General features: G+C 39.6%; 1 protein-coding gene across 7 annotated transcripts in view; it reads right to left on the bottom strand.

The window, feature by feature from the left end:
• ENOX1 (ecto-NOX disulfide-thiol exchanger 1) overlaps positions 1–18,293 on the bottom strand; it is a 309,445-nt gene that overhangs the window by 115,357 nt on the left and 175,795 nt on the right. For all 7 annotated transcript variants that reach the window (XM_066176219.1, XM_066176215.1, XM_066176214.1 and 4 more), the window contains one exon: positions 17,592–17,729. In XM_066176219.1, coding sequence (XP_066032316.1) covers positions 17,592–17,729 — 138 coding nt within the window. The remainder of the gene's footprint in view (positions 1–17,591; positions 17,730–18,293) is intronic.

Below are 18,293 nucleotides of genomic sequence, written 5' to 3'. Positions count from 1 at the left end.
TAACATTTGAAATGATTTGTTTCAGCTTTTTATAACTTGAAACCCAAAGTTGCCTTCTACTTTCTTTGCCTTTAGTCTGTGAGGTTTCCAGCTTAGCTGGTGAGGACAAATCTAACCTTGTGACACTTGCTAAGATCATAGTGGTTAAATCAGAAGATTGTCTGAGCAGCCCAAAAGCCTGTCAGGTCTGGAGCAGCTAATTGGGTCTTGCCTCATATGTTCTGTCTGTGATTTTTTCCAACAACAGAACACAGAAAACAACAATGCCAGCAAGCAGAATTTTCCCCAAGTCTTGCTATTCTTGTCTCTCTCTTCATTTATGGGAAAAAATATCTTTCATTCTGATCCTAGGAGAGTTTTGCAAAGTTCTGAAAGTTTGGCTTTGTTCACTTGCTGACCCTTTCATTTGAAACATTTCCACTCTGCAGGCATTTTGAAGAGAAACCAACTTTTCAGACTACAGCAGATACATCATGACCAGAATGCATCTAGTCCACTCTGAAGCAGCTGTTAGCTCCCCACCTAACACTAGTTTTACCAGGGAGGCAGGAAACAACTTTTCAAGCAGTAAGTGAGGGCCAGGCAGTTGATAGCAGCATTTTCCATCTACTCTAGGGCCAAAGAGAACGTTTCAGGGCTGATGATATCATCTACACTCCCTCACCCTCCTCTCCATCAGAAGAGGCTCAGCTCCCCCAGTTGTTCTAAAATGGGCACAGAAAAAGGCACATAGGGAGATAGTGGCAGAGGAGGAGAGAAGGGACAATGACTGGCCATGCCATCAGCTTGGTTGGCATGGGGTGGATGGCTTAAAATCTGTGGGCAGCCCATGTGGTTTGGCTGGTTGAGTCAGTAGATTTGCTTGGGTATTTTCACACCAGCTGAACTGATTAGCTCTGCAGGTTATGTTCTTGGCTGTACTACAGCTGTATTCAGGGGAGCCGAGAGAAGAGGATTTTAGCACCTGGGACTAACCGTGACTGCTTTGTCCTTTGCTTTGAGCAGAAGTGGCTGCAGGATAGTTTTGAGTTCTGTGGGGCTGTGGTACTTAACAAACGCTGCTAATGGGCCAGGTGCCCTGTGCTCTGCTCTGCATAATGCCAGCTCTTAACCACCTTTGCCACCCCAGTGAATTTTTGGCCTTTGACATTTTAGGCAGCTTTATAGCTTATTTGCACTGCTGAAATGGGACAGAAGGACAAGGTTAAGAAAGGTCCTTTCTAAGCCTAGCATGAGGACTTTTAACTCAGCCGATAAATTTGCTGTTCAGAGAGGTTTCCAACTGGCTCCTTTGGTCTCTGGGTTCCAGCACTGAGAGGATTTATGTTTCACACCATGTACTGTAGTTCCAGATATTTAAATCAAGAACATACTTGTCTGAGCTTCACGGGAAAGTATACTACTTCAGATAGAATTATGGCCAGCATCTTTATGTTTTGTTGTCACTTAAACATTAAACAGCTCCATGCTGCCTTGTACAATTCTCAAAACAGTCAGGTTTCTCAGATTAAATGCCAGTCTCACATTATGAAACAAGTTGTGTTCCTGAGAACTAAATCACAAAATAACTATGGTACCAAGCCAGGAATTCATGTGTAATAATTTTGCCCCCACCTTTTCCAGCATTTCCAGATTATAGGTCTTATGTTATCATGAACAGTCATGGTCACGGTGCCCCTCCAAACATGAATTGACGTCATTCCAAATCACAGATGAGACATAGCCTATCCATCAGCAAAACACCCAATGTGGCAGAAGTAATCGAAAACCCTTCCCACTTTATCTGCCACTTTATAAATCTGACTGCACTTGACTGAATCTTTTTCCCTAGGGCTTGTTAAATTTCAGCAGAATTCTCTGTCATATTGTGAACTGAATGTGAAAAAGTAAAGTGACCAAACTGATACTCAGCAAAGCTAAAATGCATAGTACTACTGATTCTGAAGGTCAGCAAACCACAACTTATTAGAATGATTTTCTAAGAAAAATAAGGGCAGAGGGAAAAAAGAAAGCCTCTTCAGGAAAAAACAAAACAAAACAAAACAAAAACAACAAAAAAACTCATAGATCTCAAATAAAAACAAAACCAGGGAGGGGATGAAAAGCAGATAGCTGATACAAGCGAGACAAAAAGGTAAACCACCCAGCAACTTCCTCTGACATTCTCCTTTGATGGAAATCTACTGCAAAGTAGAATTCTCTGAAATAAATATTTTGGACTGCACTTTGTATCCAGTTCCACCAGTGTGACTCCACTGTAACTAGCAGGACTATGCCAGGGTCCCAGGTGGCAGGGGTGAAAACAGAAACTCATTATGGAATAAGAAATGTAAGAAGTCTTTGGTGAGAGCACATTCCCTGCAGAGTGCTACAAAAGTAAAAAGAACATTTAAATAATACTGGCCCTTGATCCCCTCAAAAGCTGAAAGCACATTTATTCAGCTTGAATTCCAAAATCCCAGGCACGGTTTATAAAATGTGCTTGATCCTTGTGTAAGACCCTTTGGCATTTTCTTTCAGAGAAAAGATCTCCAGATGTTATTTTTACAGTTCATCTTAAGTAAATGTATGTGTTTAGCTAAACGGGCTTAAATGCAAGAGGCACCTAAGAGAACAATGATGAAATGCTTGATTTATGGACCAACTGTCAAATTCTTGTTTAGAACATCTGGCTGGTAAGGTGATTTGAAAACTTTTTCTGTCAGTGAATATCAGCGCAGTAGGCTCTTCTACCTTACAGACAGCTCTAAATTGTAAATGTAATTAGTGGAGAAGTGGCATCAGAGTGTATGTCTAAAGTCAAATTCAGCTCATCCATGCTCACAAAAATTCATTCAACAACACTGCTAACATGTAATGTGCAATCATTTGCAACTCTTTAATTAACAAAATATACAAAGTATCACTTCAAACCCTGAAAGTTGATACCTTCCTGCTGCACAGGCAAATGCAGGTCTGTCTCTCATGACAGCCCTTCAAAGTAAGCTCATGGGCCTCTAAGACAGCTTCTTCAAAGCCACTGTGGCCTGGATTTGGTAGCCCAGCTTCCTTCCATGCGCCTGTACCCATTCCCTCTGGCTTTGTCACAGAGGTCCAGCAGGAATCCTTGGGAGAGAGGAACCTCACCTGCCCTCTGCCCACCTCTGTCTGTTTCTCAGCCCAGTTTCTGCAGGTTTCCATGAACACAACAGCTTGCAAGGGCATAAATGCCACAGCAACCTTCCTAATTCAAAGGCTGATATAATCGAAACTCCACAAAGCAAGGCTGATCCCAGAAAAATTGAATTTTTCTCTCTGTCTTCCCCTGTTTTGCAACAACATGACAAGTCAGAGATGACACAATCCAGGAACCCTTTCTGTAATTCAATTCTAGTTCTGAAGCAAAAAATCTACTTTCATCTTGGGTCTAATCTAATATCAGGGAACGATGAGGTTTTTTGTGAGGGATTTCTTTGTTCCCCAAGAAAAAAAAGCACCAGCTTTATAGTAGAAATCACTTTCAGATGAAATGAAGATAACACCAATCTAGGCCCTCTCTATAGATTCAGAAAGATTCATACCATCCACACTAAAACATCTAACTACCACATCTCAGACAGGAGTCTTTAACCTCCTCATACGGAAAAGCTGAAAAAGGTGAAAAAGGTGAAGATTTCGTAGTGATTTGTCCCACCTGCAGCAATTTCTGCATCCCCTGAAGGAGATTTTTATCTCTTTTCAAAAGCTATGGTAGAAACCTACTGTCATCACAAGCCTTTCTTTGTCACTGCTGTTATGCATCCAGTAACAGGGAGGCAGAACCATGTACTTCCTTGCTCCAAAGAAACCACTGGGAAATTACTGCATTGCCTTATTAAACACCATCAACAAAAAGGAATTAGATCTCAAACTCAGACTCAGTGGAAAAATTACTGCGAACTAGAGAAGCAACTTAGAACAATCTCATTTTGGTTAGGCCAGGTTCAAAAAGACACCATTATGTCCTTGGGTGGTTCTGCATACAGGCAACAGCCAAGACATTTACTGACAAGGATGAGATTTTCAGACATGTTTAAAACACTGAACAGCTTCATCACATGAAAATTTCACAAAAGCCATTGAAGAGAAAACTGTTGCAAAAGGGACAAGATGAAAAATGTGCCAGACTGAAATGGAACAGCAGTCCATCTTGAATGAGGCAAAAGGGATTTAGAATATACAGAGCATGGGAAGAGAAGTTGGGGCTTTTTTTTAGACATTGTGTTTATAAATGATAAGAAAAACAACTATGGAAGTAGCATATTTGTTTCAATTTCCAAAAGTATTTGACAAGTTTCCATAGGAGAGATTAATGGCTAAGAGGCGCAGGGCAAGAATAAAGAAATAAAGAAGTCTTCTGTGTATAAAATCTAGCTCAAACTATTGCTTTGCCCTTAGAAGATGACTACGCCTTTTACACAAGGGATCTTTTCCTTACAGCCATAAATTGACCATTGTCCTGTGGGTCTGGATTTGGAGGACTACTTTAAAGATAATGTCACACATTTGTAATAGTATTGCTGTAGCTGTAATGGTCTAAAAGCAAAAGCAGGACAAGGCTTACGGGTCAGTATAGTCAAAAAAAAAAAAAAAAGAGAAGTCCATGTTCAGGTCTGAGAAGCAAACATCCTTTGAGTTTAATTAGATATGTTAAGTCAGGTAGACAAAAAAGCTGTTTGGCACCTGTAAAATAAAGGGAATATTAAAAGCGAAGTGGTGACACTGTGATTATTCTGCAAAGGAATAGATAGCTAAGCCTATGGGCAGATAAAAAGATTAATAAAGGGGGGAAAATTATAGTGTACTGCAAAAACTACTCCTTCCTTTGAATTCACCTTTTTACTGTCTGCTATAATTGAAGTTTTAGTCCCCTGGTTGCCTCAGACAATCTGGGGATGGTGCATATTTTTCTAGCTACATGAGTTGGTCCAAGAAGCAATATAAGCTCTACCCACAAATCTTGGTTTGTGCAAAAGGCAGGCAGGGGTAGTGTCTACTCCTAGAAATGCACACCACTTGCTTCCTTGCTCTGTGAGCAAATCTGTGTTGGAGGAGTCTGCTGTGACCTTGTCTCTCTCTTCTCCTCATCTTTGCACTCACAAAGGTTGGTATGTTATTGGCACAGTCTCTGAGGTCAGAGCAGCACAGGCTGTGAGTGCACATGGGCTTTAAATGAAGGGGTTAATTATGTGATGAGAAGGACTTTTTTTTTTTTGCATTTTTCACAGGATTTCCAGTCTAAAAGACAGATGAAGTCTGGTCTTTTATGGTAAGATTCATTTTCCTTTATTTTACTAACACAAGGGAGAAAAAAATTACAACCTCTTATTCCTCCTGGCTCTGCAAACCTCCACAAATGGAATAGGGAAACTGGGTCCTATGCTGGTCTGTATTATTGATGGAGGGGCTTTCTCCACCTCACCCTGGGATCACTCTCTTCTCTATGTTCATCTCTGAAACTCCAGGGTGGACAATCAAGGCTTGAACAACAATATTTGCCCAACAACATCTTATTACTGTCTTTTACTGATGCCAAAGTAAAAACCAGGTTTGTTACCCTTTAAATCCCAAAATGAATTTGCAGAGCATGAAGAACTTGCAGACCTGTAAACTCTATTTTTATGCAGCCATCAAGTATTGTGTACTTTCCTGATGTTTTCAATCTGTAACACAACTGTAAAAGCAAACTATCACAGATTGCTATCTTTTGATCATAAAAACATGGAGGAATAAAAAAAGTCTGCCAGAGGACATCTTTAATTCATGCTTACTATATACATATGTGGATGAGGCATTAGACAGAGTATCTCAAGGCTATAGATGAAACAAATTTTGGAAGCACAACAAATAATAGGTCATGTAATCCAGTCTAGTGAGATGCAGCTTTCATGGAACACAGTCCACAGATGCTACTCTGCGTTGGAAAATGTGAAATAATTGAATGAGACTAAGGCAAACAACCTAGGAAATATCTAAACCCCCAAACTGTCTTTGAATTACAGCATGAAAACTCTGAAAAAATGCCACTAGATCCATAGCCTGATGCCTGTCAGCATTCAGAAGGGAGAATTACAGTACCCAGAAAGAGTGGCTAGAACACGCATTTGTGTGATGTTTCTGTTACGTGATTCTGTGAATAACGGAATCCCTCTATTACACTTGAGGAAACTGAGACCTTCATGCCCATTAGTAGGCATCTGCAGCACTACAGAGATTGCATTCAAATCTATGACACTGCTTTGTTGATGAAAAAACAGAGACTGGGGGAATGAGAAATCAGGGAGGTAGGAACACAACTGCTAAAAGAGCTGAGGTTAAAAAACCCTCCACTGAGAACTCAAGGCCTCAAATCCCTGTATGAATAGTTGGAAGGATGGTTAGCTCTCGTGTCCTTGATGAGCTCAGTTGCTGAAGTAAAACACTGGAAGAGAGGCAGTCCCTAAGGGACACAAATGGTGTATATGAGTCATTAGCTATCATCTGTTTCCTTATCACCTTTACATTTTGAAGGCATGCACATGTGTAGAGACACACGCCATCCTATCAGGTGGTGCTGAAGTTATAGGGATGTATATGCTGGGATTCTTGATGGGGACATATGTTTGCTTTAAGGCCCTCTACTAGTAACTTCCATTAATACATAATATCCCCTGTACCTTCAACCTTTGTAATGGTGGTTACATACAAGCCTGCTTCTGCAGAATCAGATGGTTTGGGTTTGTTTTATCTTAATTCCAGTTTAAATTCCACTCAAAGAACACCACCAAAAAAAAAACCCCAACAACAGAAACACAACTCTTTTCTCTTTTTGAAGGGAAAACACAGGACACGTGTTCCAAACCACATTTAGATTTTAAAGTTCAGAATTAATACCCTGAATTGAAGCCAGGAATGATCTTAGTCTTGCGGTTGAAAGTCTTTAGTCTTGGGAGTCAACAAATCAGTCATGACAAGCATGAGCGAGCTATGGTTTATTATAAAATCAAGCTTGATTATCTACTTGAGGTAATTAGACAGACCAGAACAAAAGGACACAAAGTTAAAAGGCAACATATGTAGGAAGAATTGGAAGAGAAATTTTGCTTTACAGAGGCTGATGAATAGCAAGAACAAACTTGTAGTTGATTTTTTCGTATACTAGGTTCTGGCTAATAACATAAAGGGGCGCACAGTATTTATAATAAGCAGTTCATTAAAATCAGTTAGTCAGGTTCTCAGCTGCAGATTCCTCCTATTCCCTGCTACATGCACACAGTCCTGAAATCCAGGTGCAGCCTCTGAGCTCTCTCTCTCCACTACCCATGGCCTTTGCCTAAGTCCTAGGAGATTATGAAGGTATTAAAAATACAGTGAAGAAAGAAAAGGATGCTGTGACATTAATTACATTAAAGGACAGCAGCACTGTGTTTGGGTTTAAACACATTTAGTGTGAATTAAAAGACAACAAAATCTAGTCACTTTTTCTTGTCCTCTTGTTTTGGTGAATTTATTGCTATTTCAATGACTATTTAATTAATTTTTCGTTCTGCCAACTATAGCAGATAAAGTTTAGGACAATCTGCAATGTCCTTAAAATGCTTCAATTGAGCATGCTTAATTAAAGTGCCAAAATCATTACCAAAGATGCCTTAAAAGAAGGTTTCAGTGACTATTCTTGCAAAGGTCTAAGTGATACAAGTCCAAGTATAGATCAAGACCTGAAATAGGGGATTTCCAACAGAAGGGTTAAATCTATTTGACAGATGCAGCTCAAAAGAAGGTAGAACTTCAACACAGCAGCCAGTTACAATATTCCACATTTATTGCTAGGAAAATGAACCACTTGAAATCCAATTGTGTCAGAAAGAATAAAAAGTGTTGGAGTAGCATACAACTTGCCCTCTCCCTTCAAAGCAGTCTGGACAAGTCTCTTTTGAAACACTGCATGTGCTACTGGATCTTTACAAAGAAGGTGACATTAAGCACATCTGCACCTTCTCCCACAGCGCTGTCTTCTCCAAATACTACCAAAGATCTCTCCCTTACCTTTTCCAAATCCTTCTCTAAATATCACAGCTGCATAGTTAAAGAGAAAAAGAAGGTAGGAATTGTCTGCCTATTTCTAATGTGCACAATAGTTTTCCTGTTCTTCAGTGCCTGACTCAGAATATCAGATAAAAAGAGTTAAAACTGCTTTTTCACTTAGCACTGTATTACTGCTGTGCCAAGATACCTATAAAAAACCTACATAACAGACAGGAAGCTCCATAATCACTGCTGCTTTTCATGCCAATCAGTATTATCCCATTGTTTCCATGCAGTCCCTTACCTACCGGGTTTATCTAAGTGAAAGAAAACAGACCATGTGCAATTTGGTCCAGGATTGACTCTTAAGGGTTCAGGCATTGTTTAACTTACTACAGCTCTGTATCTCTAAGCCTTTCCTGAATGGAAATAAAAAAATAATTACTAAATAATGTAGGCATTGTGGTCAGGAGGAGGAGATTACCTATAAAGGAAAATCTGCTAGAGCCAAGAAAATAATTTTTTAGGAAAAGAAAAATTGGAATAAGAAATGTGCAAGACCAGGAAAGACAGATAAAGCTGTTCTTGCTCATGAATAGAGCTATTAAATTTCTAAAGCTAGAGTAACAGAATATCTTTTATATTTGGGCAGAATACAATCTAAATCTATACTACAGTATGTTAGAGCATATTGTATGTATTAAGCTTAATTATCTTTCACCTCCACGTCCACTAATGGAACTACTCCAGTGGCCAGCTGCTTCCCATTACAGAGACATTACTCAGAGCTGCTGTCACGCACATCATTTCTCACCACGAGAGCACGGGAAGGTGTGGCAAATCCACTGTTTATCTGACCAAAGACAACATTAATGAAGTATTCTGTTACAAGCTTCTTCACATGCCCAGGGATTAGGCTAACTGAAACTCTACTTTCTTTTTCAGTGTGGACCATCAAAAGACAGTTTTTACACACTGATTGGATCTGCTCATATTTCACAGAGCAACTCCTGCCTTGAACTGAATGTACATCTTCATGCTCTTTGTGAGACCTAGTTCTCATGCTATAAGCAAAGGGCATTTGAAGCACAGGTGGCAGAAAGGAAAGAAAACCATGTTTATGGTCTTCTCCTCAAGCTAAAACATAGTAATTAGGCTTCTGATGCTTCCTATCCAGGGGCCAATCTCTAAGCATCAGCCTAACTCATACAGGCAAAGAGTGAGCCTGACTAGGGAAGAACAAAGGATTTTACGGCCTTGATTTGGGGTTGCTGCCTTGGGATCCATTCATATTCAAGTCTACCCCTCCCAAGAGCTTTTGCTCAGGGACTGCCCCAGGCGGCGCCATCTGCACCCTCCTGAGAACACACTGCACGGACTGAGCTAACAATTCTCTTGGGACTGCTGTGTCCATCCCTTGTGGACCATCTACAGCACCTGTAAACAGCTTTGACCTAAGGGCCTCAGGTAGTATTACTTTCCCTTTGCCACTCAGACACCACAATTGTGCTCAGTAGCTCACCTTCAAGCAACCCGCCATCAATGAGCCTTTTTCACCCCTTAATTTATGCAACTTGGTATTCATACATTGCCTTTGATTAGCTAAAATGGTCAATCTGCTTGTTCTATTGACTTCTATCCACAATAACTCAATTTTTCCATCAGCAAATTGTATGTCACCCATGTTACACTGGGCTCTCTGTGTTGGCCAAGGAACCTGGGATCCTTGGAAGGGAAAGTGCTGCAAACAAAGTTATCCTTCAACAGAAGTAAACAGTCAGTAGCAAATGGTTCCCAACAGTCTCTTGGCTTACTTTATGCAATGGGATGCTCATAATTACTTGTGGGCTTTCTAGTCTAGAATAAACAAACACATGGAAATAATAGGAATGGAGACTTTCCAAAGCAAGATAAAAGATGGGGAAAACTTCTGCAAAAATAAAATATTTCCTTATGTTACTTTACTGTAACATCAAATAAGAACATGCCAAACAGATTGTTGGTGGTATAATTACCAACAGCCAGGATTATTTTTTTTTAAAAATCCTAAAACAAAATGCCAAAACATCCACACAATACGGCTTGCATCATAAATTTACTCCAGTATTTTGAGACCATTAAGAACACTATGCCAAATAGTAATCAGTCTGTTTTCCTAAACTGTTAACTGGCTTGGATAGGAGTATAACAGCAGAAAGGGAGATACTATATTCCTAAAAATACCTCTATTCCACATTTAACACAAGCTTTGCACTTAACACTTCCTTCTATGTGGCCCTGCTCACCTCTGAATCTTTTTACGTGGGATATTCAGCCCTTCACACCATGTTAAAAAGTACTATTTATCTTCAAGCACTGAGCAGATTTTAATCATTATCTTCATCCCTGGCCTCAATTAAGGTCTAATATAGAGGACGTACTTGAATGACCTAAGAGGCACACTTAACCCTGATAGCGTGTCAAAAGGCACTCAAGACTTTCTGCCACATTTCCTCTGGCTGTCAAATCTTTCTCTCCTTTTTCTGTGGTAAACTGACTGTGTTTGTTCCTAGCACTTTAATGTCCCCTGGAGTGAAGTCTCCTTGAGTAACACTCACACTATAGAAAGTGTGATTAACTCTGCAGGCGCTTTTCAGGTCAATGAAAAAACCTACTTGTTACACTAGTATATAATACTTTAGAGATGTTCCCAGTGATTCTACATACTGGGATTCCCACAGTACCTATTCTCTCTCACCCTTGCTGTTCTCCTGTGTCTTGGTAATAAAAATACATAACTTTATCTAGGTATAAATGCAACACTAATCCTTCAGAGTATGTTTCATACAACTGTTATTATTCTGATAGGTCATTCAGATAATTTGAATGGTAAATCTTTTCTTCTTGACTAAAATGTTTCTATAGTGAAGATGATAACATAGAAAGGAACTAAAATAAAATTCAGATTATTTTTTTCAGAGTACACCTCACTACATTTCTTTTGCATCATAGGCTGGCTTGTTAACAAAACACAATGCATAAAACAGGAAGCCATAAGAGATGAAAAGACGCCTTCTGAAGATACCTTGTAACCTTGAGAGGGTTGTAAAACCTATGGAAAAATGTGGATTTTATTAAGACTTTTGATATCTTTTTTTACTGCCAGATGTCAAACCAATGCAGCATTCAGATAAGGGACAAAGACACTGAATACTACTGTGCCATGGGGGTGCTGAACTCTTCAGTTCTTGTGGTCCGCAGCTTTCACAGGCAGGACAACCTGAGCTTGTGGAGTGCCTCAAACAGCTGCCAGTGCACACCAAAGCTTACACCTGGAGAGTGCTAAAATTCAGTCACAAATTATAAATGCTCAACCTTTTTTTTTCCTTGGAAAAGTGACTATCTTCAGCTCATTATACAAGTGACTCACTTCAAAAATTTTTGTGGATAAGACTATAATGAGATAGGAGTTAAGTGTTAATTACAGAAAAGGAAGCTGTGTTTTGTTAGGCATTTTCTTGGATGATTCGAGTTATGGACTCATCAGCACATTGGATTAGTGGCTAAGCAATGGAGTATAGAAAAAGGAAGCTTTAATAGGTAACAGGGTAGCAGAAGTAGAGTGAAATGAGACTGCCAGATGGCTACCAGTGGCTCCAAGCCTTCAGTAATGCAGAGGCCACAGAAGAAGAGGTATACACACAAGAGTTGGCAGAGTTCTCCAGCCAGCTGACTTCTTAAAATCTTCCGCACTTTACAGTCTTTCTTTGAGGAGCTGCTGAATATAATCAAATATATCTTGATTTTCTACTTTATTTGATTTTTCCTCATTAATGGTACAAAAATGATACACAAGCTGAACAGTGAGGAATATGTTTACAATTTAGTCAGCATATGAAGACCTGCAGTGAACAATAATTAATAAAGCATGCCTGGAATCAGAATATAGTGATTGCCTTTAGTTACAGTCTTCATTCTGAAGGAAACGAGAATCTGAATATTATGACTCCAAATGCTTGTAGGTCTCAAGCTAATAAAATTCTGGGAAGGACGTTTAGCCTTGTGTCTTGAGATTTAGGAGTCTCTAGATCAAAATTTCACAAATCTTTCTGTCATCAAAAAGTACATCTGGGGTTGCAGTTTCAGGATTGTAACTACTTACTGTAGGAAATACTGCTTCCAAAAGTGAAGTTTTCCTGAGTTACAACTTGATTCGGATAGATAACTTCTAGTTTGGGGAACTTCATTCTATTTATTAATGATCAAGAGGAGAGCACATCAGAGAGAGCAGCACTTCAGCACTGATTTGCCTTGTGGATCTCTCCCTATGAAGTATCTGGTACTCAACACTGTCAAAAGCACAATCCTGAGCGAGGTGACCTGATTGGAACTGACAGCTCCTATGTTGCACTGAAATCAGGTCAAAAGACCAGTGTGTGGGAAAGCAGAGACAAATGGAAAAACAGAAAGGTCGATGTAAGTGCCTAATACTTCACAACCTCTAGTGTCTAAAAAATACATGCCTGAAGCCACAAAAATGATGTGCTTTTATATGTTTTGGTAGGCAAGATGTTAGGCTTCAAAGTCTCTGATTTCACTGGGATTTTGTACAAATGGTCAAAGGGAAAAAAAAAACCACAAAACTGGGTGTCACTGAAAATTTTTAGTAACTTGCTGAGGCATACTGGCCAGACTTATGGAACAAGATGCTTTAATAATTATTCTGGAAATAAGCAGAAGGCATCAGTTTTCAGACATACCCTTGACTTCCAGGCAGACCTGTAACTTTCATCTTGGATGTCTGCCCTTGTGGTTTGTTATTTTACTCTGTAAGAGCACAAATATGCGTCACAGAGTATGAGCTTAACGTAAAGGCTAAATGAATTACCATTTGTGTACCACTCTTCAGGTTCATTTGTACTGGGGAACTTTTTGACACACACCATTTTTGAATCACAAATGTTTAGGTCATCTGGAGGAAAGTGCCTCAAAATTGCTTACTGTTTCTCAGAGTTCTGGTTAATTAGTGAAAGGAGAACTGAATTGAACCAGAGATGTAAATAATTTTCTCAGCAGGATATCTTCTCTTAGAAAACAGGTCATCTCATGGCATTTGCTGAAATAAATGAAAGTGCAAGAACTCTAAATTCAAGAATGTCAAAATTGCCTTCAAAAAGTAACAGTGCAAAAGCAAAATAAAACATTCTCGGCTGGCTTAGGTCACTGAGTATTTCTTCTAGTCCTTAAATCTAACAAAACAGCAGACTTGAATGTACTTGAAAGATGTGCTTGAATCAGAGTTGCTGAGTGCAAAAGGAGTATTTAGTTCTCAAAAAAGATGAGCTACAAACTAACCTTCGCCTCTCACCTGACCATTTTTCTCAAAGTCTCAAAGCGTAGAAAACAGAATTTTTAAGGCCTGGATAATTCAAAAGCAGTTTAACAGACTTCCTCCAGCTTTTCCAGATCTTTTTTTCCTCTGGGCTAAAAGCAACCATGAGAAAATTCAGCATAAAAGGTACATTTTTTAAAGAAATTATAACCTGCTGAAAGGGGAAATATAGACTGAAAATACTTTTCAGCCATAACTATTCCACATCAATCTTTAACACTTTAACTAATGTATTATTAAACCACAGTTTATTGTATGAATTATGTATATATAATGTATAAATGCATATAGTAGTGTTCATGTAATGCAGCAGCCAAATACATGGAAAAAAGTAAGCTTTCTGAATAAGTGTAAGCAAAATATATGTAGACACACAAGAGATATTACATAACTATTAACAGGAACCCATCTTTACAAATGAAAGGTTATGACATTTGCCTAGATCAAAAATCCAATTTTACAGCACTGGGAGATAAGGAATTAAATTGAGTGCAGATATCACCTAAACTGGTATGAAAAGGTTAGCAGTGCTTAAACTTGATTAGTTACCAAGATCAGACAGCCGTCATCCCAGACTGAGAAGAGAGTATTGGCCAGATGCTGCAGAAGCTTTAGTTGTGATTTTAGCAAACTCTTGAGCTAGACAATAGCTCCACAGATTGCAAACTGGAGAGCATTACTGTTACAAGGCAGGCATCCCAGCGTGTTACACAGCAGTGAAGTTAAGAACTGCTGGCGGAAAAAAAGTCTTGAGAAGCCTCCAAAAAGACTTAGTAGGTCATATGGACTCTATACATATGAGAACAAAAATGCCCTGCAGAGCAATCAGGAACTGGTCAGTTTGGGGAAGGAAAGTGCATTAAGTCCTTCGAGCACTGATAGACCAGACGACTAAGAGATATGTCAGGATGCAGGCGAATACCATGCAGCAAATTTCAGACCATGGCAGGTTACGTAAAGATATCCAGTAAAGACCACACTAATCTCTCCAGCACTAATCTAACCTACTCACTGCTTTCCTAGCTATCAACAAGGCTGGGGACAAAACAAAACAAAACAAAACAAAACCAACCCCCTCCCCCCAAACCCCCACCTTCCCCCCAAAAAAACTCAACCAAACAAACAAACAAAAAAAGCAAACAAACAAAAAAAACCACCCCCCCCAAAAAAAAAACCCACAAAGAAAAAGAATAACATAGAATTTTAAAGATGGACAAATAGCACTGGGACATGGCTGTGTCATTTCCATCTCAGAGAAATGTAACAGATGACAGTAGCAAAACCAATATGTGACTGCTGACAAAGCTGACTTCATTACTAGGAATAATAGCAAAAAAAAAAAAAAAAGAAAATTCTGGAAATAGCTAGGGACTAGTTAGATATTTGGTTGAATATAATGATGCAAACCCTCACTGAACACAGATACAGTAAATATATCAGAGCAAATAAATCTACAAGTATTTCCATGGCAAACTGAAGTTTTGCTATTATGGATCTGCCATAAAGAAAATATGTCAAAAACTTAAGAATCTTAAGGAAATATAATGACGTGTCAAAGCACCTATTTACCTTGAAAATACAAAGTAGTCTAAAAAAAGAAAAACAAAAGGAAAGGAAAGAAGTTATTCTGCGCCTGTAGAGGAATCAGGCAGCACTTCAGTAATTAATATTTATTACTTATGGCACCTTTCATACATTGAAAATGCTGAACAAATATGAACTGACTTGTACAACATCTTTACAATACGTGATACACATAATTATGGAAATTACAGCAGGGGGCTGTCAATGGTATAAAATCCTGGAGATCCTCCCTTGTGGGGAAAAGCACTGCACCTGAGATGAGGCTGCCATGTAGGGATTGCAAAGCACATCTGGGGACAAAATTTACACCAAAAATGAAGAGACACAATAGAGCATAACAAAAAGGCAGGGCAAACTTCCCCAGCAAATGCAACTAAGATGCTTATAAATGAAAGCAGCAGAAGCTGATTTTGATACATGATTATTTTCAGGTTGGAGGTAATTGCGTACAAGTTGAACACAACACCTAAATCCCCTCCCCCCCAAAAATGGAAAAAGTTGTTTCCCCATTAACACATAGAATCATTAAATATTCTGAGTTGGAAGGGACTCACAATGAGCTCCTAACTCCACATGGTACAAATTATAATATGTGACCAAGAATGTTGTCCAAACAGTTCTTGAACAACAGGCCACGACCACATCTGTGAGCAGCTTGTTCCAGCGCTTCATCACCCTCACAGAGAAGAACTTCTTCCAAATAACAAATCTGAACCGCCCCTGATGCAGCTTTAAGTCATTCCCTGACATCCTATCACCAGACACCAGAGAGAAGAGATCAGCATCACCCACTGTACTCACCTTCATTAGGATGTTGTAGACAGCAACTCCTCAGCCTCTTCTTCTCTAAGCTAAACAAACCTGGTATCCACAGCTGCTCCTCACAAGCCTTGCCCTCTTGTCCCTTTCATCATCTTTTTTGCCTTCCCTTGAACACTCTCATCACTTTCATATTTTTCATATGACTCTTACCACACACAGCTCTCATGGTGAGGCTGCACCAAAGCCGAGTAAAGCGGGATAAATGCTTCTTTTGAGTGGTTAGTTGCATTGTGCCTAATGCTACCCAGGTTGGCCCTTTTGGCTGCCAGGGCACATTTTTGACTGATACTGAGCTTCCCATCAACAAAACCCACCAGATTCTTTCTGCAGGGCTGCATTCCAGCCTCTTCTCTCCCAGTCCACTCATATATCCAGGATTACATAGTCCCAGGTGCAGAATCTGGCATTTGTCCTGATTAAATATCACACAGTTGGTGATTGGCCAGTCCTGTAATCTATACAGGCTCCCTATTAGGCCAATCTACCCTCCAGAGATTCAACAGCTTCTCTTTAATTTAGTATCATCAGTAAACTTAGTGTGGGTTCAGTTTCTGCATCCAGGTTGTTGACAGAAGCATTGAAGAGAATTGGATCCCAAGGAGTGGATGGCTTTGCTTGTTTCTTTTAATCAGGAGCATGGGGTTAAAGCCAGAGATCACCAATCAGTTCACAGCCTCCACCAGCTCAACTCTCTGCTTGAGACTGATTCGTTATAAATCAGCTTTCTTGCAGCTAAGTGTACCAGCCTGTAAAACAGGTAATTCAGAGCCAGACCATCAGCTGTGAACTGGCACAGCTCCACTCAGTCCCCAGTGTCAGGAGGGGGTATATTTGGCCAAAATTAAGCATCAGGCCTCCCTGGTGAGGCAAGCAGAGTGATTTACATCATGACCTGGCTCACTGCATCCACGTCTACGTGGAAAGGCACAGACGTGACAGGATGCTGCTCTGATACAGATGTTACACAGCTCTTCCTAAGCTGAATTGGCAGTGCAGCTTCCAGAGGGAATCTGTCATATGCCTAGCATGTGGCTTGTGTCTACAGGGCACCCATCTATACACAAATAATCCTTCTCTACAACACAGAAGCAAAGAAGTTTTAATGTTTCCAATTAATTGGGCCTCCACTGTTGATGACAAAGTCCGCTATGTCCAGTCTTATCTGTAAAATATTGCCGGTTTCAAAATACTGCTTTTGTGGGTGCTACAGTAAGTGATCCCTTGCAACACTCTGCCGAACTATGATTGGGAAGCAAATGACAAAGTCTAACAAGAACAACCTCTTGACATTCAATTTTATGGAACCAGTCAGAAAGTAAATAAGCACACACCTGACAGGAACGCTTCACTTCACTAATATCAACTGAGCATATGAACTGGACAGGCTTCATGATTTTCTGCCCAATTAACACAACTCCAAAATCTCCAGTCAAGAGTTCTCAGCCCAGGGTATTCCTTGGCAGAACCTCAAGATATCCTGCTTGAACAGAGAAACAAAAACAAATGTTCCTCTTACATGACTTGCCTCCTAGTCTTGACCCAACATAAAGATGGATGGTTTAGCTGCTCAATTTCCCCTGAGAGTTTTCATTTTTCACAAGGTTAAAATATAATATGGATTACATACCTACTGCAAGAGGAGACTAATACACAGTATGCAATATTAATCACAGGTGATGTTTTCAGAACATAAAAATATAATAACCTCAGAAAACATTCCATATATTTTTCAAAGGACACGAAGAATTCATGACTGGTGCAAGTGATGCTTTTAAGGTAAGAAAAATCTTACCTGTCACAAGCTGTTGTCCTGCTAGTCCTACTGGAACCATCCCCAGATTATTCATAGCCGTAGCCCAAGCCGTGGGATCAGTGACTGACATGTTAAGCTGTGTGGTATCTATAGCTATACTTCCCAAACCATCAGCTGCTGCAAGAAAGTAAACATGCTGTAAGTAGAAAAGCCACAATGCACCACAAATTTTTAACCAAAACTTTTAGTGAAAATGAGGTATCACAACAACTATTTATTGTGGGATTTTTTTGTTTCTTAATTATGATTCACCTTTAGATCATTGATAATAGTTCTTGGTATTGTATAATAAAGCATAAAGATATTGGAAACATTCAACAGATGTAAAAGGGTACAAAGAAAAGAGAAATCTATTTCACCATGAGGACAGTCAAGAAGTAGAACAGACTGTGCAGCCACCACCCCTAGCACCTTTCAAGACAACTTGATAAAGCCCTGAACAGCTGGTCTGAACCTATCTCTGGCCCTAATTTAAACAGGAGGTTGGATTAGAGACCTTCTGAGGCCTCTCCCAACCTGAATAAATTGCCCTGCAACACTCTGATAGAACTTAATGACACATAAATAGTTGTGGAACTTGCCTGAAACCTGTCAGAACCAAACACACCCCAAGGAAAGACCTATTTTCCATAAGGTGTAATCTTTTATTTTGTAAAAGATTTAAGAATACATTATCCCCTA

Source organism: Chamaea fasciata, unplaced genomic scaffold (assembly GCF_029207755.1).
Source record: "Chamaea fasciata isolate MVZ Bird 193981 ecotype frontalis unplaced genomic scaffold, bChaFas1.0.hap1 SCAF_2, whole genome shotgun sequence".
Taxonomy (NCBI): Eukaryota; Metazoa; Chordata; class Aves; order Passeriformes; family Sylviidae; genus Chamaea; species Chamaea fasciata.
The sequence above is the reverse complement of the archived record's forward strand: the minus strand, read 5'-3'. Positions and strand labels throughout refer to the sequence as shown.